At 40.8% G+C, this 24356-nt stretch overlaps 1 protein-coding gene across 1 annotated transcript in view; it reads left to right on the top strand.

Annotated features, from left to right (window-relative positions):
* The window catches only part of DNAH9 (dynein axonemal heavy chain 9), a 305906-nt gene that overhangs the window by 35393 nt on the left and 246157 nt on the right, over window positions 1–24356 (top strand). Inside the window, exons 11-17 of the mRNA XM_058559699.1 lie at window positions 187–255; window positions 1985–2111; window positions 5967–6222; window positions 7312–7553; window positions 12199–12334; window positions 15823–16019; window positions 16112–16536. Of these exons, the coding sequence (XP_058415682.1) occupies window positions 187–255; window positions 1985–2111; window positions 5967–6222; window positions 7312–7553; window positions 12199–12334; window positions 15823–16019; window positions 16112–16536 (1452 nt within the window). The remainder of the gene's footprint in view (window positions 1–186; window positions 256–1984; window positions 2112–5966; window positions 6223–7311; window positions 7554–12198; window positions 12335–15822; window positions 16020–16111; window positions 16537–24356) is intronic.

Below are 24356 nucleotides of genomic sequence, written 5' to 3'. Positions count from 1 at the left end.
CAGCTGCCCTCTAGTGGCCTGTGGAGGATGTTCAGGAAGAAGAAGACAGGCTCATTTAGGGGCATTTGGAAACTAGCCCAGGAAGCTATTCAATCTCTTCTCCTTTTATACTGCAGTTTGTTACTCAGATCATTATTTTGACTTCTTCTAATTTGATGTCATTTTTTCTCTCTTTTGTGTGGGTAGTTGCATGGAATCTGCCGAAGGAAGGCGAATGATACAAAAATATGAAGATATGCTCTCATTGCTGGAAAAGTAAGCAGCTTCCGGGATTGTATTGTTCTGCAAATGGCACAGCCCCCAGGATGCCTTTTGCAGTTCCGAGTTTGTGCAGATTCCTCAGTGGCTGCGAAATGCCACTCTGTGTTTTATGTTATAACCACGATATCTGTGAGCACAGTGCTTCTGGGTTGCAGACACAGGGTCTCTGGGGAATAGAGCTCTATTCTAGAAACAGACACTTTTCCAGTGTAATTTTATTAGGGGCATGAACTCAGCAGAGCTAGAAGAATTGGGGCGCTCCTTGTGGCACTTGGAGATCAGTGTCTCGGAAAATTACAGCAGCTGCTCACTGAGCAGAAAGCAACAGTTTGTGCTGGACAAAGAGACAAGAAGTTTCAAAAATACTTGCTGTGTCCTTTTACAGAGAAAGCATACGGATGAAAGCTTTACATGGGTTCATAGTTGTTCCTGCTTTAACGCTGCAGTAAGTCTTTTGGGGGTGCAGGGTCTAGAAACAGCCTGTTGTCTTTCCTCCTCCCTCTCCCTTTTGCTCTTTCTCCTGATTCAGGAGAGTGGGACTGTGGACATTATGATTATGCTTATAGATATGATTATGCTGAGCGTTGTGTAGACAAAGCAATTGATGGCACCTCCACCTACCGGGTAACCTAAGTTCTCTCCCTTTTCCTTCCCAAACAGCTTCAAATCTGTCCCCTCCTCTCTGTCCCCACAAGCCACATCTTCACCAGAGGCCGGAACCTCTCAGGCCTGAACTACTGCAGCAGCTTCCTAACACGGCTCCCTGCTCCGGATCTGTGCCCCTCCGTGCCCACACTGTTACTAAATCCGATAATGTCACCACACCCCACAGCTGGGAAGCCTTTAAGTGCCTCCCATCTACTCCTTAATGTGAAGTGGAAAGTTCTCCCTGGTGTGGCCTTTGCCTCCCTCTCCAGCCTCGACACTGTCCACTTGCCGTTTCTGGCACACAGTCTGCTGTTTCTCGCCTCCACCCTCTGTCCATGCTCTTGCTTCTGCCAGGAACACTCATTCCTCTTTCACTGTCCAACCTCTGCTCATCCTCTGAGACTCAGTCAAGCATCACTTCGGCCCGTCTTCCATGACAGCGTCCCTGGCGTTCTCCTTATCACAAGCAACCCTGCCATTAGATGCCTAATACTCTGTACATCTCTCTAGCATTGTATTTGCTGCATTCTGTTTACCTGGGGTCCCACCATTAGCTGCTTTTACCATGGGGTATTTATTCATTGTTTTATCTCCCAAGCCCCACACATGGTAGGTGCTCAGTCAGTGTGTAATGACTGAGGGCGAATGTCCATGAGCTACATGAAGATTAGTGTGAGAGCAAATCTTACCCAATAACTTCTGCCGGTGTTCACTGAGACTAACCACAACTTCCCTTATTCCTCAAAAAGATTGCCTAGAATCTCTCTTTCTATTCTCCTCTGATTTAAGCTACACCACCTTTAGAAATGAGGGGTTACTTGCAAGAGCTGCCCTGCCTGGCTGAGTCAAGGACTTTGACTTAAGAGTGTATTCAGAAATTTTATTAATAGTGTCTTCAGTTCATGTTATATATGTATAGACACACACACATATAATATATATTATATAGAGATATATGTTATATATGTTATTAGTTATAGACAGGTATGTTATATATATCTTCAGTTCATCAATGCCAGGCTTTGGGGAGCTGGGAGGGTGCTTATGAGATGGCTATTGTCTCTGATCCTCCCAGGTATGAGACAAGGCTTTATGATGACTGGTGTCAGACAGTATCAGAGAAGTCACAGTACAACCTTTCCCGGCCACTTCTGAAACGTGACCCAGAGATGAAGCAGATCACTGTCAACTTTAACCCACAAGTAAGTCAGATGGCAGTAACTTCCTTTTGGATTCCTAAAGGGTTATGTTTAACTCTGCTGATTTCAAAGGCAAAAAGACTTTTTATAAGAATATGCAAACGCTGCTCAAAAAAATTTGCAATCTGGATTTCCTTTTTGGGATGAATCTTGCGGTGTACTGTTTTCTTAAGTTGTCCAATGTTCACATTTTTCTCCAGTGTTGGCTAATATATTTGCTTTGATTTTGCACAACAGAAAATATTACATAATATTTTTCTGAACTTTCATATGATAATAGCTATATTATGAACTTGACTTCATATACAAAGTTGGAATAACAATTACACTTAAGATTAACTCATCAAAAAGCACTATCTGAAATTCCAGAAGGTATTTAAACAGGTAACAGATATTGCTACCCATCTTTGGACAGATAGAATAACAATATTATCAACCATTTAGTACCAGAGTCTCCTAGGTCTACCTTGAACGTGAGCTACACGTGAAGGCCATTGACCAGACGCTGGAGGGCCAACCAAGTATAAGACCTGGTTCCTGCCCTCAAGGGACCCACAAGCTAGTTGGGAGCTAGAACCTTAACATGCAAAAATCTGTCTTTATTAGATAGCATATGATAAATCTCAAAGGAGTAGCTTTGGAAATAAGACTCTAGATTAGTGGTTCTCAACCAAGGCAATTCTGTCCTCCTGGAGACATTTTGGGCTGTCAAACATGGAGAGGGTGCCAGTAGCATAGAGTGGGTATATACCAGGTAGGCTGCTAAACTTCCTACAGTGCACAGGACAGCGCCCCACAACAAAGGGTTTTTTGTCTGAAAATGTCAATGGTGTCAGGGTTGAGAAACCCTGGTCTAGATGATCAGAAGGGTGGAAGATGAGCATGGATTGTAGCAGCCGTGGAAAGCTTAATGCTGGAGAAAATGATAACCAAAGTTAGCCCATATCAGGAAGTACATTATCCAGCTAAAAATAAAGTATCAGCCACACTGAGCTAAAAGCAGTCACCCACTTCAGTCTTAATGGCATGTTCTCCAGGAATGTGGGGTAGAGATTGCTGAAAACTAAGCTGATAGCATGCTGGTGTCTTTTGAGAATATTGCAGTGTAAGTAGAACATCAATTCTGACTGGAGTAAAAGTCAACAAAGGGAGTTGGAAGGTCCAGTTCCTCACTCGGGTAATACGTGAGTCTGTTGTTTAACTCATTTCACTCCTTGGAGTAATTTCATCAGCGTTCGCCGTGAGCCATATTGAATGTTAAATGCCCAAAGAGATGAGTATCTGGATTACCAACTAGGCCATAGTCTAGGTGTTATAACTGTAGTAATGAAGTCCTTGGTGGAAGACAGTTTAGAGGACAGACCACTCCTCCTCCAAATACTCCACGCGCAAGGACTATCTCTGTGCCAATGTGTAACACATAGTGTGCTTTGTAGGTGTTTGTAGGTGATAGAAGGGAAAAGATGGAGAGAAAAGGAGTGAGAGAAGAAAAGAAAAGGTGAGAGGGGTATGTAAATACCTGAATTATAATGTGAGTCAGAGGAGACAACTACAAACACAGCAAGTCAAAGAAGAGCTATGAACATCCCTTGACGTCCCACTTTAAGCAGTGTGGCAAAAGTGAACAGTCACACACATCGTTCTAGAGGGACATGATCAGAGATTTGCCCCTTTGGAGCCAGGATGAGAATTGTGTGGGTCAAAAAAAAAATAAATATATATATAAATTTATGTAAATTATTTATTTAAATTATTTTAAGTGCCCTATTGTTGGCCATTTAAATTGTTTTCTGGTTTTGTCAATCTGTATTTAATTGATTCTAGGACGCACATTTTTTTTTACATCTTAACATCTCTGAAGATGGCATGTGTTTATAGTTTAATAAACCATATTTTTTCTTTCTTCCTTAGTTGGACATAAAATAAGAGTGAATCTTATGATTGATGGCATCTTACGGTTGGATAAAATATAGTATAAATAATGCTACAATAAATATCTTTAGTTATTGCATCATTCCTAATTATTTCTTTGGGAAAAATGCCTAGAAATGGGATTGCTGGGCTAAAGAGTATTCACATTTTGAGACTTTTCATGTATATTATCAATTTATACTTCATAAAATGGAACTTAGTCATTCTCCCACCAGCAAGACAGCATTCATTTCTTCAAATCACTTCCAGCCTGTTGAACTAAAGAAAAATATGTCAGTGTTGTTTTAATTTGCATTTATTTGACAACTAGTAAAGTAGAACTTTTTTTTCATGTGTTCATTGGTCATTCCTATTTCTTCTTGTATGAATTGCTTGTTCACGTCCTTTGCCAACTTTCGAGTGGAAAGTGCCCTCTTTGCCTGTGAATTTGCTAGAATATTTGTCAAATATTAAAAAATCTGCTGCAAATGTTTTTGCCAGTTGAAGTGTGCCATTTTATTATGTGTATGATTTTTTTTTTTTTTTGTAAGGAGGATCAGCCCTGTGCCAACATCTGCCAATCCTCCTCTTTTTGCTGAGGAAGACCGGCCCTGGGCTAACATCCGTGCCCATCTTCCTCCACTTTATATGGGACGCCGCCACAGCATGGCTTGCCAAGCAGTGCGTCGGTGCGCGCCCGGGATCCGAACAGGTGAACCCCGGGCCTCCGTAGCGGAGCACACGCACTTAACTGCTTGCGTCACCGGGCCAGCCCCCGTGTATGATATTTTATACATATAAATTTTATCTTTTATTTTGTGGTTGTGTTTGGAATGGCTATCTCTGCCTCAATATTATATAAATAGCCCCACATTTTCTTTTAATTTTTTGTTTTCATTTTTTACATTTAAATTTTTAATGTCTATCTTGAGCTTCTTTCAAAGTAAACTAGGAGACTGAGGTCATTTCCCCACCAAATGGTTAGCATTTGTCCTGACCCTGAGTAGGGTTGGCTGGGCAACAGTGAAGAGCTGGCCCAGAGCCACTGGAAAGAGAGCTAGGAGCCCAGGGGTCTTGATATGGAGGTGGGGGGTGGGAAGTGGAGGTGGGGGGTGGGGACAGAGAATCTATGGCTTGGTATCTGTTTTGTCACCTACACCAATCACATCAGTCCTCATAGTTTCAGAGACAGCCATGATAAACAAGCAAGGGATGAAGAGCAGGGCCCCTGGCAACCCTGCTGGCGGCCTCTCTCTCTTTCACTGGACCACATCTGCTTGGCTTCTCACTTCTGCAGTTGCCACTAAACACAATGCCCCATGGAAGTTCAGAGGGCCTGGGTGGCTTCTATTTCCTGACCTCCTAGTAGATTAAAACACGAAGACATGCCAGTACAGGGTTACAGAAATTATGGGATACTCCAAATGATTATATTTAACAGTGTTGTACAGTGGGCATCTCCTCTCAATCTTGTCAGTGTCTATGACTATGTGTATGACCTCATTTGACGAGAATGCCAGAAGTCTAAATCTGAGACTTCTCATGCATCTGGGTGGCCCAGACCAGATGATCCTCCTGTTTCATACCACCATCCCTCTATGGGAACTGAATTGATCAGCCTGACCTCTAATCTCATCAGCCACACCCCCCGAAGCATCAAAGCAGAACCCTCCCCTGCCATCATGGACGTCTCCTTTCTCAGATTTTCCCTCTTCTACTCTTTGTTTGTGATTAACAGATTCAGTAAACCTTGCTGCTTTCTGAGTCATCTTCCTTCTGCCTAATACTCAATTTCCCTTCTCTGAAACTAGATTTAAGGAGTGAGTAGGAGCAGACGCTAAGAAGGGACCCAGAAGGCCTTCAGGTCCCCTGGGGTTTTCCTTCACTGATATTCTTGCTGTTCACCGCCACTGAATTATAGCCACTTATGTCGATTTTTTTCCCCAGCTGATTTCAGTGCTGAAAGAAATGAGTTATCTTGAACCTGGGCAGAGGAAGCACATCCCCGAGATAGCAGCAGCCATGTTCTCCTCCAGGGAATTCTATCGGCAGCTTGTGGCTAATTTGGAGTTGATGGCAAATTGGTACAACAAGGTTATGAAAACTCTGCTAGAGGTGGAATTTCCATTAGTGGAGCAAGAGCTTCAAAATATTGATTTCCACCTGAAAGCTGCAGAGGAGACTCTGAACTGGAAAACAGAAGGTAACAGGCACCACCTGGAGTCTGGGGAAAAGGTTGGGAGTCAAGATTCTAATAAAGTTGGTAGAAGCTCAAATGATTTCCTGGTAATCTAATTTGGGATTGAAACAGAAGTCTGTCCTTTCCTCAGACATGTATCTAAAGCAGAGAAGGCAAGGAGGATTAGTATTCCTTTTCTTTCTTCTATTTGGATCTGATCAGTATGTAAGAAAACTTTGCTGCCATGCACTTGGGGAGGCTTAGAGGTTGCGTGAGATCTCCCACAGTCTCCAGCATATATTGGACTCTCCATGAATGAAGATTTCTACTATATTATCACTGTTACTTAATTTTCTTAACTAGATTCTAAACATCTTAATGAGGGAACCATGCATTTGCTTCTCTTGTGTCCTCCAATTCAATTCAATAAACTTTCATGGATTGATTAACATGTGCAGCGTACCATGTGAGGGACCGGTGGGGAGAATATGAAATATGAGGTGTATGGGACATGGCCCCTACCCTCAAAGAGCTCACATTAAGTGGGGACAACAGACATATATATAATCTAAATTGTACAATACAGGCTATGATAAAAAGCCATCAGAGAGTTAAAAATAGAGTGTGATGAATCCCCAGGAGGGGAGATTAATTTGCATCAGGATCCTCAGAAGAGTTAAAGTTTGAAAAGAAGATCACAGTCAGCTCATGGAAGTCTTGGAATGCCATACTAAACAAGTTAGAAGTTTATTCCATATACAAGAAGGAATGACATTTTCAACATTTAACACAGTGAAAGTGCTTTAAAAAAAAAAGATTCATTAACCCAAATAAAGTCATCAAGTTGCACTAGGATGCCTCAACAACTGTACCAACTTTTGTGTGCTTAAGTAAGCATTACCTCTTTGTTTCTTTTCCTCCATAATCAGGGTTATGCTAAGAGTTGGCTTTTTGATACAACTGGGAAGAAAAAGACTCTGATTATAATAAAGTAACCTGTGCAGAAAAGTCTTATAAAACCCATGAGTATTGAGTCCCTCTTTCATAGCAACTAGACCTTTAGCTATGCTACTGTAAGCTATTTCAATTAATTATATTTCTTTTGGGGAGCAGGCATTTGGGATTATGTCATTCAGATCACCAATAGTATTCATGATCTTGAACAAAGAATTCAGAAAACTAAAAACAATGTGGAAGAGATTCAAAGCATCATGAAAACATGGGTGTCTCCAATATTTAAGAGAAAAGATGGGAAAAAGGAATGCCTTCTTTCTATGGATGATCAACATGATCGAGTGGAAAAATACTACAACCTCATCAAAGAATCTGGCCTTAAGATTCATGCCCTTGTTCAGGTAATAACCAACCTCTCAGACACACATACCATGAGTATAGGGAAAGCATCAAGAGGTGTTTTTAGGTGGAAGAAGTGATTTGGAAATTAGAACAATCAATAGATGCTGTGTCTTCTGCAGTCAGGGATAGAAGTTTATACTGATAGTAAAAGAACTAAAGCTAATAGGTAGGGGAACTACAAAGTCATGTTCTGGTATCAGAGTGTCAAAATTAATGCTATCTTAATGGTGACAGCACTTAGTTGTCACATGACTTAAGTCCCACACCAAACCCCAAGGGGATAGAAGGAGCTACCTAGGACAGAATGCTAAATTATCTACTGCATTAACCATCCCAACTCACCCATACAACCTCGTGTGGTCCTCCAACATCTTCTTCATAACATAGCTCTATAGAGCCTGAAGAGATGAGAGATTACCATGGTATCCCTAACTGCATTTGTTAAAGAGAAGAAAAAACGCACAGTGCTGCGCTTCATGCAGTAAGGCTCTGCCCTGCATTGTGATCAGGGCAAGCTTGTGTCCCATCATCAAAGACTGAACAGTGGAAAAGAGCTATAAATGACCACCAACTCCAAACCTATGAAAGTAGCCATAGGGCAAATTCTGACAGCTTGATCTCATTCACAAAGTCAATAATGAATCACAGTTGTTATCTTTGGGTTATCTATCATTTGAAGCACAATAAAATGTTGCACTTTTGACTTTGTTAATTTTCTTTATCTGTTTTCTAGTTCATTAATTTCTGTTCTTTATTATTTATTTCTTTGTAGCTAATTTGGGGTTAATTTGCTCATCTTTTTTTCTATCCTATAACAGTAGAAACTTAGAGTATTGATTTTAAGCCTCTCTTCCTTTCTAATACAAGCATTTGATACAAATTTTCCTTTTTGCAGTGCTTTAGTTGCATTCCACAAATTTTATCTGCCTCATTTTCATTATCATTCAGTTTTAAATTTTTCTCTTGTGATTTCTTCTTTAACTCAATGGTTGTTTAGAAGTGTATTGTTTAATTTCCTCATATTTGGGGCTTCTCTGGATATCTTAATGAAATTGATATCTAATTTAATTCCATGTGGTCAGAGAAAATATTCTGTAAGATTTCAATCATTTGGGACTCACTGAGACTTGGTTCTATGACCTAGAATATTGTTTGTCTTATTGAATGTTCCTTGTGCCCTTAACAATATGTTTATTCTTCCGTTGTTAGGTATAGTGTTCTATAAATATGAATTAGTTCAAAGTGGTTGATAGTATTGCTCAGATCTTCTATATGCTTTCTGAGTTTTTATCTATTTGTTGTACCAATTACTGAAGTTAGCGTGTTAAAATTTCCACCTATGATTTTGGATTTGTCCATTTAATATTTTAGTTCTGTCAGATTTTTCATCAAGTATTTGAAGTTCTGCTAGTAGTTGCAAACACATTTATAATTATTATAACTTCCTGATGAAGTGACTGTTTTATCATTATGAAATTCCCTTTTTATATCTAATAATACTCCCTTGCTTAGAAGTCTATTTTTTTCTGAAAATACTACTATTGCCTTTCCTTCCAGATTCACTATTCCTGCTCTTTGCATTGTCCACCTTTTCCCACCCTTTTACAGGCAACCTGTTTGTTTCTTTGGATTCAAATTTCTTCTCTTACAGACAGCATATAGTAGAAACTTACTTTTCGAAGTCTAACAACTCTGCCTGTTAATTGGAATGTTTAGACTATTGCATTTAATGTAATTATTGGTATGGTTGGATTTAGGTCTACCATTTTGCTACTTGTTTTCTGTTTGCCTCATCTCTTTTATTCCACCTCTCTTCCTTTCCCACCTTCTTGTTACTAATTATATATTTTTTAGTATTTTATTTTAATTTCTCAATGGGTGTTTAAGCTTCACCTTGTTGCATTACATTTGCAGTGGTTGTTCTAGGTTTCAGTATGTCTCTTGAACTAATCACAATCGACTTAGAGTTTTGCCATGGAATATAGGAATCTAGCAACAGTATGGTTCAATTCAAACCATCCCCCCATCTTTTCTACTATTGGGGTGTATGTGTGTGTGTGCATGTGTATAAAATAACCCCCAAAATAGAGTATTGTAATTTTTTGCTTTTAAACTCAAGAAAAAAATATTTATAGTGTTTTATATTTACCCACATCCTCACCGTTGCCAGACTTGTTTTTCCTTTCTGTAAAACTGAGTTACCATCTGTGGTCATTTCTCTTCAGCCTGAAGAACTTTCTTTAATATTTCTTCCAGTTCAGGTCTGCTAATGACACAGTCTGTCAGTTTTTGTTCATCTGAAAATGTCCTTATTTTACCTTTGTTTCTGGAGGATAGTTTCACTTGATATAGAAATCTGTGTAGACAGTTTTATTTTTCTTTCCGAAGTCATTTCATTGTCTTCTACCCTCTAATGTTTTTGATGAGAAGCGAGCCATAAGTTGTATCTTTGTTCCTCTATACGTAATGTATTGTGTCTCTCAGGCTACTTTTAATAGACTCTTTTTTTCCTTTTGATTATGATGTGCCTGAATAGGTTTTCTTTATATTCATCCTGCTTAGAGTGTGTGAGCTTCTTAATTCTTTTTTTACCAAATTTGGGGAGTTTTTAATCAAATTGTGCCTTTCTTGTCTGCTAATTCCAACATCTATTTTATTTTCTGAGGCTGTTTTCTTAAATGTGGCAGAATTTATTTTTCTCTCACATAAAATAAGTCTAAGGAATAGGCATTCCAGGATTGGTATGGCAGCTGTTTTCTGAGTCTGTTCTTAGTGATTATTTTCTCTCTGGTTAAATGTCACATTTTCCTGCTTCTTTGCATGTCTAGTAATTTTTTTATCATGTTCTAGTCGTGTTGGATGCCATTTTAGAATCTGGGTGTTATTTCCCTGGAAGAGCTTGTTTTTGTTTTGGCAGGCAGTTAACTTACCGGTGGTTCAGCTCGATCCTGTTGAAGCTCAATTTTAAGCTTTGTTAGGGAGGGTCTAAAGAGGCCTTACTCTAGAAGAGAGCGGCTCTAATCCTAAACCATGGCATTTCTGGCGTCTAAACTGAAGTCCTGGGTTATCTGCAAGGTCTTTTCATTATTTCTGTTAGAACACTGACATCTTAGAGCACTGTATGACCTACACAGTCTCCATTCAGCTTAGAGCCCCCAGGCCTTGCAGGGTCTTGCCCTAAATACGTACAGCTTGATACTCAGCCAGAGACTCAAGAAGACTCAGCCACCTCAGCAGCTCTAAACTCCGATTTCTATCTTTTCTGCCCAGCAGGAATCATGATCTAATTGGGGTGCATTTTCCTATGCCATGATTTGGAAAGTGCCTCTAGGTAGGAAGCCACTTGGTTGTGAATCTCACCTTGAGTACTTCCCTTCTCTCAAGGATCACATGCCTGTACTGTCTGTCATCCAGTTGCCCAAAACAACTGTTTTTTGTGCTGTATCCAGGTCTATACTTGTTTGTAGTAGAAGGGCAAGTCCGATCTCATTCCTCTGTTTTGTTTAGGATCAAAAACTTGAGCTATTTCCTCTTAGTCCACAGAAAATTCCAACATGTTTGCTCCTTGGACCATAGTAGATTTGAGGTAGAAAGGTGAAAGGTACAGATAGTTATATTGATAGGGTGACAATAGGGAAGAGATAGAACAGCTATACAAAGCAGTCATAAAAACTAAAAGTTTTTAATTAGAGAGGCAAACAGACATACACATCTTAATAAAACCTGAGAGCAACGCTGCAGTGTCCCTGTGTTATGATTTGCATGGTGATGGACTTTCATTAAATCTTAAGTCTACTTAGGAAGGAAAAGTGTAGGTAATGCATTTTAGAAATTTTAGAATTTTGTCACTTCAAGGCAGGATCATGAGATTTTTTACGTGCAAGGGAGTTTACAACACAGCAGTGTTTCCTGAAGGAGTAAGTGTGAGTTACCTAGAAAATTTACTTGTGCAAAGTAGTTATGGCTTTCTTTGAAGATATAAAATAAATGAAAGTTGCTGTAAAAAGGCTTAATAATGAAAATGATGAAGAGTAAATGGGATGTCTATACTTGCCATAACACCAGGTCAGGGACTATATCATGTAAAATGGAAAGGGAGAGAGAGAGCACATGCGCATTTGTTTCTGTGTATCTGTTTTCTAAGTCACTCAGTATGATAAAAGTTTTCAGTTAATATTAAATGCCAATAACAAAACACTCCAGCACATTTCTAAGGGTCATCCAGGAAAAGCTTTACTTGCTTGAACCCCAACTTTCTTACAAGCTTTAAATTATAGTGCCCTCTACCCTTAGTATGCCTCTCTCTACCTACCCTAAGTTCTGCTCTGATGCAGCTTCCTCCATAGTACGTCAGTCAGCATTTATGAAGCACATACTGCATCCATCAACATTCCTCCTGAGAAAGCGGCCCAACCCCATCCTCTGTTGTTAGGGACAGGATGAGACACCACATTCCCTTCATAGATTAACTTTGTGTTCCTTTCAAGCCGTGGTTACATCTATTAGACAGAATGGGTTTGCTACACATTCTTCATAAGAATGCTTTTTTTGATCCGAGTGTCGTTTTCATTCCCATTAATGATGACTAGAAAGTCCTTCCATATTATTAAACATGGTTTACATCCGTTCTTCTTTATTTTGTAGGAAAACCTGGGTCTTTTTTCAGCAGATCCAACTTCCAATATCTGGAAGACATATGTTAGCTACATTGATGATATGTTGCTGGATGGATTCTTTCTTGCCATTGAGTGCTCCCTCAAGTACCTCCTGGAAAATACTGGTATTTACTAGCTTATGGGTGTGGGTTATTACTGAAAGATAACAGTAATGGCATCTGTTGAGTTACAGTGAAGTGCAATTGAGTGCTCTGTGACTTTTCCTAAAATGTTGCGGACATTTTGTGAATTACACACAGTAAACTAGCAAAGGTACTGAGTTTCCAAATGGTTCAAAGAGAAAAGACATCTCTCTCTTCAAAACTCAGATGATAAACCAGGTCCTCAGATATGGAAGCCCACAGCAAAAGCAAAAACAAAAGCAGTTCCACCTAAATCAAGCTTCAGTGAAGAGGGGGACTAAATGGAGCGGCAGGAAGCACAGTTAGCAATGGCGGCTTCCTCTGGACTTGACTCACGGCAACGGGAGGGGGCCATTCCGAGCCTTCAAGCTTAATGACTCTATCTCTGTAGCCTTTTGAGAAGACAGGGAGGTTGTAGTAGCCAGGTTAAGTGGAAGAAACAGAAGTTTTTCAGTGTGAAAGAGTCAGGCAAGAAGCTGGGAATGAGGTAGCTTCCAGAAGGAAAAGGAATGTTAAGAAGGTAATGGGCAATCTTTGAAGCTGTTCAAAGATAGATAAGGGCTTTGAATTATGGTAGACACACTGGGGTAAGGTACACAGAGTCAGAGATATTATAGTAAGCTCTAACCTTGTCTAGTAAGTGATGGGATAGAAAGGGCAGAAGAGATTAGGAATAAAGTTGAATTAAACCTTTCACATTCCAGTAGATTCTGAAGAGCTTAGCAAGGGTCATATTGAAGAATTAGTCAAAATGGAAAGGCAAAGGATGAAGTGAGATGAGACTTTACGATGTCAAGTCCAACCCAGGAAAGAAATCATATGCAGAATTAAAATAGGTAGGCCATGATCAGTGTCCAGATATCCAACCCATACAAGAGAGCACATCCTGACACCTCGACTGAGAATACAGAGAGGAGCAAGGCCCAGAGCTGGGTGTAGCTCGGAGGGGGAAACCCCCTGTGGCCTTGGTAGGTAGAGTGACTAAGGTCAGAGGCATAGTCTTTGCTTGCAGGGTGCAGGAGTTCTCCAAATCAAGGAGATCCAACAGCAAGAAACAAGGGCTCCAGCATAGTCAGCAAGGTGAGAGATCACCTTCTAGAGCCTAGGGGCAAGTAACCAGTGGCGCATGGAACACAGGCACTGAGACTGAAGAACTGGTTCCTAGGGACTGGCGCCAACAGTGCTCACCTTAGTGAGCTAGACAAACCTCCTCTGACATTGGAAGTTTGGGGATCCTTCTCACTCAGCCCTCCTCTAGAAGATCTAGGGAGATGCCCAGCCACACTGGAGCACAGGCACTGCACAAGAGATGGTCCCTAAATGTAGTGACTCACCCTTGGCCAATGGCTCTCCAGCTCTCCTGACCTGGGCTGTCTGATGTGTCACTTGTCCTCCTCTTGTAAGAAGGAGAGAATGGGAGCAAGAGGACAGAGAGAGAGGATGGTAGTGTTTCTCCAAGATAGCCGAAGTTACCATCCCTCCATGGAAGTGGGAGGGAAAGGGAATATAGAATGGGCAGGAACTGGACTTAGCAGCTGCCTGAGCTGAGGAGCTATAGATAAAATTTAAAAGGCATTGGTTATCAAGGGGAGGGGAAGGAACCTAAAAAGAGTAGCCTCTGAGAAGAAGAAAATCACCATGACCCTTTGCCGTAGCCCAGCTGGACAACTCTATTTCTCTGGTCCACCTTACCATTTCCACCTTCTCAAGTTTGTTCAAGCCAATACAATTCCCATGGCTTAGGCTGGCCTCACAGTAGTCTCTCAGAACCCAAATCCTGCCTAGATTAAATGCTACCCATTCTATCCAGAAATGCTCGTCCCTTTCTCAATTCCTAAAGTGATTTACTTGTACCAAGGTTGTGGAACCACCAAAACCATCTGGCTTATATGGCAATTATGTTGGCATTGCATCTAACATAGGGATTACGTTCTCATGTCAACACATAGGGCAAAAATCTCATATAGTCAAAATATTCTTGAAAGTCTTTTAAATCCTTTAAACTACATGCAACCCGATCTATTAAATTATAAGTATCTAACGCATATAGGAATATAGAATATATCATGAGTACATATGCAAAGCAAAGTTTTATAGATGTTTTTCTTTAAACTATTCTACAATGATAGTTACTATGATATTGGTAAACTTTCATTCCCTGAAGTTAAATATGCATTTGTTGGGATACTTCTGTGTCCAATAATGCAGATTTATCATCCCTACCATTTTGAAGGCAAGACCCTAGTCTTGCATATCTTTAAGAATCCCATAGTTTTTTAGTTAGGGAGAATGGCTAAGTTATGGTAACAAAAAATCCATCAATAATGTGGCTTAGAGGACAAAGAAGTCTGTCCCCCAAGTACTAGTCCAAAGTGAGTTCTCCAAGTTAGTGTCACGTTCCTTCCATCCTGTGGTTCCGCCACTCTCTAGGGCCTGGTCTTCATGTCTGTGGTTGAGTTGGGTCACTGCCTCATCCAGGCTCTAGTCTGGAAGGGAAAAAAGAGAATGTAGAGAAGGATCACCTGCTCTCTTAAGGGCCCCAGCCCAGAAGTGTCACCCATCACTTCCTCTCACTTTCCACTGGTGAGGGAATCATGTTGCCACACCTAACTGCAAGCTGGGGAATGCTGCACACCTAGTTATAACTCTGTTTATAGGGAAGAAGGGGATAACAAATTTCATTGAGTGGTCTCTGCCACCCGTGGTATCCAGCACATGACAGTCTCCTAAATATTTCTACAATATATGAAAATAAGTGGCTATTGATGTAGGCTTAAGTATTTATCTTGTACTTGGAACATCTTGCTCCATGTTATATTTTGATTTAAATTTAGCAAGGCAACTTAGTCTAGCAAATAATCAGGGACTGGTTAATTATTTACATTATTTTTAAAATTTTTATCACTACAGGACTACAGAATTAAAATAAGTTCTATTTTTGTGAAAAAGGAGCAGAACAGGCAGGATTGTAACTTCTTTTTGTTTTTCATGCCTACACATCCCTGGATAAATATACTCCTGTGACCCTAGTGCCTGCTAATGAAACTGCCTGGTTTGTGCCTAAGAAAAAATCAGCTTCTTGCAAGAAACCGGCTTTGCAAATTCAACCTCTTCTCAACCAGAGGCTGTACTGCCTCCCAGGAGGCATTTGGGAATGTGGAAGGGAACTAGCTTGGGTTGATCAGTAACTGGGATGTTTTCTCTGAGGACAGGAAGAGTAAATGTCCTGGCAATGCCCGAGACAGCCCCGGCACACGAATTGGCCTATTCAAAATGTCAGTGGTTCCCCTGTTGACAAACACTGCTTGACTGTCACCCTCACCTTTTCAGGGGTGTTAGCAAATTTTACATTTCCATTTTTCTATACCCAAACTGCTCATCTAAAGAAATGCTTTGAGTGCTTTTAAAAGGGTTTTGCACTTTGCCTATTTTAGTCATTCTTTGTTTTGTTTGTTTTTCGTATTTTTCAGAATGTAAGGCAGGACTCACACCAATATTTGAAGCACAACTGAGCTTAGCAATCCCAGAATTAGTTTTCTATCCATCTCTGGAGTCTGGAGTGAAGGGTGGCTTCTATGACATTGTTGAGGGTCTTGTCACCAGCATTTTTAGAATTTCCTCTTTGGTGCCAAGGCTTTCCGCACAAAATGGCTCTCCCCACTATCAGGTACTGGATCTACAATCATACTGCCCTCGAACCAAATCTGGAACTTCTTGTGAAGCTGGTGTGACCTGTCTGCTGTTGTCTTGCTCCCCCAGGTTGACATGGAGGGCTTGGCCAATTTGGCAAGCATGCGGAGCGTGCTCATGGAGAGGGTCCAGAGCATGATGGCCCTGTGCTGCAGCTATCGGAACACCTTCAGCCAATATTCCTACCTCTATGTGGAGGACCGGAAGGAGATTCTGGGTCAGTTTCTGTTGTATGGGCATGTCCTCACACCTGAGGAGATTGAAGCCCATGCAGAAGATGGCATCCCAGAGAATCCTCCCCTCCTCCATCAGTTTAAAGTGCAGATTGACTCCTATGAAAAGCTGTATGAAGATGTGTGCAGGCTGGAGCCCATCAAGGTGTTTGACAGCTGGATGAAGATCGATGTGCGACCCTTTAAAGCATCTCTGCTGAATATAATTAAGAAGTGGAGCCTCATGTTCAAACAGCATCTTGTTGACTATGTCACTAACAGGTAATATGGTTGTTCTAGCTCTCTTCCAGCATCCCAAGTTGTCAGGAACACCATGTTTTTAATCTTCTTATTTTTCCCCATGGATTCATTGGTTAAATTAAAAATTAAAACAGCTGGTTGGAGGTTGCAGGGTTTTGGACACCAGCAGTAACTTTAGTCCTGCTCTTTCTTTTGTGCACCAGACGTGGCTTCTTTGTGTTTTATTTTCCATTTGGTGCCCAGTGTGTGAAAGGCACTCAGTAAGTGGTAAATAATGTTCGATACAGTAATAGCAGATCCAACCTCCCTTCACACTCTGGCTGTGAAATCTCTTTAAGCCTGAGAAGCCAAGGGGGTCTAATGGGCCTCTTAGATTTTATTTCTACCACTTACTCCTTGTCTCCAATTATCCAGCTGTGCAATGTGGAAGTCACTAAATCCCCACACTCCTGATGCCTGTCTGTGCTTCTCTAGCCATGCAACAGATTGGATCTAAAATTCTGTCTGATCCACCATGGACCTAGACCACCCAGCCCAGCACCAGGCTCCCTAAGCCAGAGCATCAGCCTCTAGATAAATAATCAAGTTGGTTAACAGTCTACCTGTCACTTCACCTTAGCCTCATCCCCACAAATCTGCTGACTCCCACCTCCTCCCCACAAAATCCTGTAGGGAAGCCATGGTCCCTACATTCAGAAGTCGGCCTTTGGTGTGTTAGCTGATGCTACAGAGGAGCCGACTTGACTCCTCCCCTGAGTTTGGTCCTGGTCTTGCTTAATGCTGCAGCTGCCCTGCTCAGTGATCTAGAAGGGAAACAGCCTAGTCGAGGATGTGTCTAACTACAAACAAATTCCTAGAGTCTTTGCAAGGGTGATGGTCTACCACTCTAGGAAACCCCAGGAAAGCATTGTGGAATGTTTCAAATAGGGTTTCCCAGGTGTTCTTTAAGAAGAATAAGCCAGTTTTCCACATTCAGAGAGGCAATGGTGGATGTTTGGGAAGTGACAGTGATGCCCCCGAATGGAGCACTGTTGGGAGGGACAGCTGCTCTGTGGTCCCTCTCCATTAGTAGGTCTGGTGATCCAAGGACATGGGGGCATGTTTCAAAATGTAGATTTTATTATTATTTAGGTACGGCAAGGCTAACGGATCAGGAGATGACTGTCGTTGAGAAGATAGTTTGCTAGACTCATAGATTCCAAGAGGAGTGGGGCACATCGCACCATGCACGGCCACCAGGGGGAAGCACCAGGGTCAGGGAGGAGGCAGAGGGAGTGAGGGGGAAATGTGGGCAACAGACTTTATTGTGGTTTCCATGAAAAATAATAGGTGAGATGAGGTAAGCAGTTTAAGATTGCTAGTTTGAACAATTTCAACAGAGTCTGGGGTATAGGGGCTGTCCTTAGTTGTCTGGTATCTGGCCCTGGGATGATTAGGGCAGGTGGATAGTGGCCTGGAGTGTGAGAGCCAGATAGAGAAGGTGGTTAGGGATATAGACTCTGGATTGATTGGTTTGCATATGAAAGGCACACTCAGAGGGGAGTCCTTTACTATCTCTAGGAATTGGCTAACCCTGGGAAGGTCAATCCCTCCAGAGTTAGCAAGCCTCCAGGTGTCAGAGGATCAGAAACATATGGTTGTTACAGAGCATAGTGACAGCAGCTGCCATGTATGTCTATCAGGTAAGTATTCACAGGATCTAACAGTTGGTTTCACAGGATAAACACATGGTGCAGCAGTTAGGAGGCCTGAGTTTTTGTCTTTGAACCCCTGTTTCCTTGTCTTTGAAAGAAGACGGTATGACTGGATTCCCCTAAGGTGCCTTCCAGTTCCATCAGTTGGTGATTCCACTACTTTGCTACACTTGAGGAGAATGTGTTACTGTGTTCTCAAAGATTAGATAAAATAGAAATATTAAGAACAATAAAAATCATTTATTATTGAGTGTCTGCTATGTGCCATGTAATTCTGTGATTTCCACCTTCCCTTGTTAGGTGTCAGGATTAATCCCACCTTGCCTTACATCTTACCTACTACATATACCATCAGAAGCCCAACTCTTCCCTATCATCTGTCTTATTCAGCTTGGGCTGCTGTGCTATTGTGGTTTATAATAAGAGATATTTATTTGGTCTTGGTCCAGATTCTGGCACAGCTGGAGAGGAATTTCCTGAGTGTTGAAAGTGATCAAGGTGTCTTTTGTTATGTTAATGAGAAAACTTTTGGGAAGCACCTAAGGATGAGGGCTGGTTGCCAGGAGAACCAACCTTGTGATTAGAGGCTAGCACTCTCAGTCCCACCCCCAATATTGGGGAGGGGAGAGGGGCTGGAGGTCGAATCAATTGCTAGTGGCCAATGATTTAGTCAATCATGCCTGTGTAACAAAGCCTCCCTAAAAAACAAAAAAGATGGGGTTTGGGGACCTTCTAGGTTGGTGAACATGTGGAGATTAGGGGAGAGTGGTGCGCTTGGAGAAGATATGGAAGCTCTGCACCCTTTTCCCACACCTTGCCTTATGCATCTCTTCCATCTGGCTGTTCCTGAGTACGTCCTTTCATAATAAACCAGTAATCTAGTGAGCAAACAGGGTCCCTGAGTTCTGTGAGTCACTCCAGCAAATAAATTGAACCCAAAGAGAAGGTCATTAGAACTGCCGATCTATAGCCCATCGGTCAGAGGCACAGATGACAACTTGGACTTGTGATTGGCATCTTAAAGGGGTGGGGCAGTCTTGTAGGAGTGAGCCCTTAATCTGTGGAATCTGATGCTCTCTCCAGGTAGATCGTGTCAGAGTTGAGTTGAATTGTAGGACACCCTGCTGGTTTTGGAGAATTGCTTGGTGGTGTGGGGAAACCCCACCACCACACATACACATTGGAATTGGTGTTAGAATCCTAGTAGCTGCCATAACAAAATACCACAGAGTGGGTAGCCTAAGCAACAGAAATTTATTTCTCACAATTCTAGAGGCTAGGAAGTCCAAGATCCAGGTGCTGGCTGATTTCATTCCTGGTGAGAGCTCTCTTCCTGGCTTGCAGACAGCTGCTTTCTCATTGTGTCCTCATGTGGCCTTTGCTCAGTGTGTGTGCACAAAGAGAGTGGGATCTCTCTCACTTCCTCTTCCTATAAGGACACTAATCCCTGATAAGGGCCCCACCTTCATGACCTCACCTAACCCTAATTACCTCCCAAAAGCCCCACCCACCTCCAAATACCATCACATTGGGGGTTAGGGCTTCAATACATGAATTTGTGGGGGACACGAACATTAAGTCCATAAACTCTTATCCCCATTCAGCTTATGCCCTAATCTAACTCAACCCTGCTCTTGCAAGGCCTTCCTCTAGAACTTAGGGTCTTTCATCAGCAAATGCCCACTTTTCCCCTCATCTTCTCTCACCCTCTTTTTACTCTAACCCGGCTCTCACCTGAGGACACTGCCTTCCCTGCAACCCGCCCCCCACCAAGTGAGGGCTGGTTTTTCTGTTGTATCCCTCTTACAACTAGGCCTGGAGGTGAAGAAGACATTCTTGCTCTTCAGTGCTGCTTCCAGATCGTTTCATCACTCTCCTCCCTCAAAACCCTCAGCTCCACCGGAGCAAATTCTATCAGATGGTACCAACTGCCGCTTGTCCTTGCTGCAATCACCTACCAAGCTCTTAGTCATTCTTCCCCATCATTGCAGCTCCTATCAGCTGGCTTGGTCTCCCTTTCCCACCCTTCTGCTGATAATCGTCCTCAGTGACTCAACATCTGCATAGAGTCTCCGTTATACCTGCCTCTTATTTTGTTGACCTCTCTCTCCAAGGCCCTTTCCCTCCGCCATACCTCTGTTACTTAATTCCATGCTGTGCTCTCAGCGAGGCAGAGGGAAAAGTGTGGGAGTAATTGCTCTCCCTTCAAAATCTCAGGTTTAAGCATTCCATTCTCTGACCACCACCTGGTATCTTTCCAGCTCACTTACTTGGCAACCCTGCTACGCTAAATACTTCAGACCCATCAGGATTTCCAATCCATTGGCCCCAACACTTTCTCAGTCTATCACCCTTGCTCCCCATTCCCATTCCCACCTTGTAAAACCCTGACTCTGTCTAAACTCAGTGCTCCGCACCTGTACCTGAGCAATTCATCCTTGTTGAAGGAAAAACAAACCATTCTTCTGACCAATCTCATATTAAATTTATGAACATAAAATTCAAGTAGGCCCGGCACATTTTTGTAGATGCTTCCCAACTCTCCCAGACTCCTTTGCCTCTCTCTACTTAACCTCAAATATCCTCTCTGCCCTTGTAACCTTGTTTCTCATTTCACTGAAAAATTAGGAGCAATCACAAGAGAATTAACTCACCTTTTCACCAACAAATCTACAACCTACCTGCATTTGAAGCTGTATATTCGGCTACCTTACCTGTTACAGCAGATAAGCTCTCCCTGCTTCTCTAAGTCCAACCTCTTTCCTCTCATCTCTTCAAGAACTTAGCTCCTTAAATATTCCCTATCAACAACATTATCCATTTTTTCCTTCATACATTCTCAACAGCATGCAAATGTGTTGTCATATCTGCCATCTTAAAAAAAAGAAAGCAGCATGTCCCACAAGTCCTTCCAGCTACAGCACCATTTTTGTGCGCCCTCCTTCACAGCAAAATTCCTCAAAAGATGTATCTATATTTGATTCCTTTACTTCTTCATCTTCCATTCTCTCTCTACAAAAAGTTTTATTATAACATGTAGTGTACATAAAATTTAGAGAAAAAGATTAAAATGAATACTTGCATTTGCATTATGCAGCTAAGAAACAGAACATTAGCTGTATTTTAAAATTCCCTTACACACTCTTCCCTGATCAAATCCTTCTCCCTCTCTGTCAGATGTTACCCTTACTCCAAATGTGACATAATCCTTCCTATACTTTTCTTTATAGCTTAGTATATATATGTATACACACACGCACACACATATATATATATACACACCATGTATATATGTATAGATATACACACATATATCTATATGTATATAGAAATACACACATATATCTATACGTGTATAGATTTGCATTTAAAAAGTTTATGAAAGTGAAACAGTATTGCATACTATATATTTTTTCTGTGTCCTGTTTCTTTCACTCAGTATTATGTTTGAGATCCATCCATGTTGAGAACATAGCAGTAGTTCATTCATTTTCACTGTTGTAGAGTATTCAACTATCTGAATATACCACAACTTATCTATCCATTCTGTGGTCAATGAACATGGGGGTTGTTTCAGATGGTTTTGCTAATATCAACAATGTTGCTATGAGTACTCTTATCCATGTACCGTGGTATAAATAGGCAAGTATTCCTCTAGGGTATATATGTAAGAGTGGACTTGCTGGATCAATGCATATAATGTCAATGTCTCCAGGGTAGGGCAGCCACGTGTGAAAATTCCTGTAGCCCCACATCCTCAAAACCTCTTGGTACTGACAAACTGTTTAATGCTGGCCATTCTGGTGGGAGTTTAGTGGTATCTCATCGTGGTAAATATTTTACATTACTCTAATTTTGAATAAAGTGGCTCATCCTTTTAGGTTTTTGGTGAGTCATTATATTTCCTCTTCTGTGCCTGTTCATAGCTCTTGCCCATTTTTTGTTGGACTTTGTGCTTTGCTTTTGATATTTAGAAGTTACTTATATCTTTTATATGTAATCCTTTTCTAGTTGTATATATTGCAGATATAGTTTCTGATTTTGTGGACTGGCCTTCCACTCCATTTATGGTATGTTTTGATGAACAGTTCTTCATTTTAATGTAGCCAAATGTGTTCATCTTTTCTGTTATGTTGTTCTCTTTTGTCTTGTTAAATAAATCCTTTCTTGCTCTGAGATCCTAACGATACACTTTTATATCCTCTCCTAAAAGTTTTACAGTTTTATCTTTCATATCAAGTAGCCCTTTGTGCATCACTGCATTAATATGACAGCAGTCCTAATTACTATTTGTTGTTAGTGCCATCGAGTCAATTCTAACTCCTAGCAACCCCATGCACAGCAAGGCTAAGACCTGCCCAGTCTTTTTGCACCATCCTCTCACCTTCCAGCACTATATCAGACAGTACTCCACTGCCATTCACAGGGTTTTCATGGCCAATGTTTTCAGAAGTAGGTAACCAGGTCCTTCTTCCTAGTCTATCTTAGTCTGGAAGCTCCACTGAAACCTGTCCACCATGGGTGACCCTGTTGGTGTTTGAAATACCAGTAGCATAGCTTTCAGCTTTGCAGCAACATGCAACCAACATGGTGTGACAGCCGACAGACATGGTAGTGTAGTTCCCTGACCAGGAAATGAACCCAGGCCACAGCGGTAAGAGCAGCAGGCCTTAACCACTAGAGATCACCAGGGCTGGCTCCTAGCTACTATAGCTCTGTAATAAATATTGATATCTGGCAGGGCAAGTCCCCACCTTGCTCATTTTCATTAACAATGTCTCAACAAATTTTAGCCCTTACTAGTTTACGCAAATTTTTAAAGTCAGTTTGTAGAAGAAAAAATCTGTTGAAATTTTGATTATATTTGCAGTGACTATAGATCAATTTGAGGAGAATTGTCATCTTTATGGTATTGGGTATTCCTGTCCAAGAACATGTTGTCTCTCTGTTTATCTATGTCTTCTTCAATGTCTTTCAACGAAATGTTGTAATTGTTACCTTTTAAATAACTTTCATGTCTTTGTTAAGGTTTAGTCCTTGGTATTTTATTTTTTGATTTTTTTAGTATAAATGATATTTTAAAATCATATTTTCTGTGGAAATGGAATTGATTTTGTATCAAGCAACTCTGCTAAATTAACTTATTAATTCTAATAATTTATCTGTGTCCTTTTTTGGGTTTGCTATGTACGTACTCATCATCTACAAATTTATAATAGTTTTAATCCTTCTTCTCAGTCTTTATTTTTATACATTTTATCTCTATTTCTTGTGTTAGCACACTGGTTAGGACTTCCAGGATAATGTTGAATAAAGAGGTGAGGACAGGGATTCTTGTCCTGTCCCTGGTCGTGACATTTCACACCAAGTGTAACATTTGCTGTGAGCTTTTTGTGGATTCTCTTCATCTGACTAAAGAAATTCTCTTCTATTCCAAATTTGTTGAGAGGATTTAGCATAAATGGATATAAAATTTTATCAAGTGCTTTTTTTAACTCTGTTAAGATAATTCTGTTTTTTTCTTCAAAATGTTAAAGTGGTGAATATATTATTTCATTTCTAATATTAAACCAACTGAGTGTTAGTGAGATAAGCCTGACAAAAAATATTATCTTTTTGAAAACATCCTTTGATTGATTTTGTTTGCAAATATTTTGTTTAGCATTGATGTGTCTGTGATTGAGGTTGGCCTTCAATTTTCCTTTCTTATACTGTCTTTGTCTAATCTTGCTCTGTGGTTTTGCTGGTTTCATAAAATGAATTAGGAAGTAATCCTTCTTGTTTATTCTCTGGAAGAGTTGGTTTAAGATTGGAATTCTCTGATCCTTGAAAGTTTGATTTAAATCTCCTACTGAGCCATCTGGGCTAGGTATTTTCTTTTTGGTAAGATTTTTACCTATAATTTCTCTAATGGTTATAGGATATTAAGATTTTCTATTCCTTAGTAAGTCATATTTGTCTAGGAATGTATCTATTTCCTGTAAATCTTTAAATTATTGTCATAAAATTTATAATATTCTCTTACCTGTTTAATCTCTACAGAATCTATGGTTATGTCCCTCTTCTCATTTCTATTCATTTTTATTTGTGTTTTCTGGCTACTTTATTTGATTTATCTTGCCAGAGATTTGCAAAGAACTTTCTTAT

This window comes from Diceros bicornis, chromosome 18, assembly GCF_020826845.1.
Source record: "Diceros bicornis minor isolate mBicDic1 chromosome 18, mDicBic1.mat.cur, whole genome shotgun sequence".
Classification (NCBI taxonomy): Eukaryota; Metazoa; Chordata; class Mammalia; order Perissodactyla; family Rhinocerotidae; genus Diceros; species Diceros bicornis.
The sequence above is the reverse complement of the archived record's forward strand: the minus strand, read 5'-3'. Positions and strand labels throughout refer to the sequence as shown.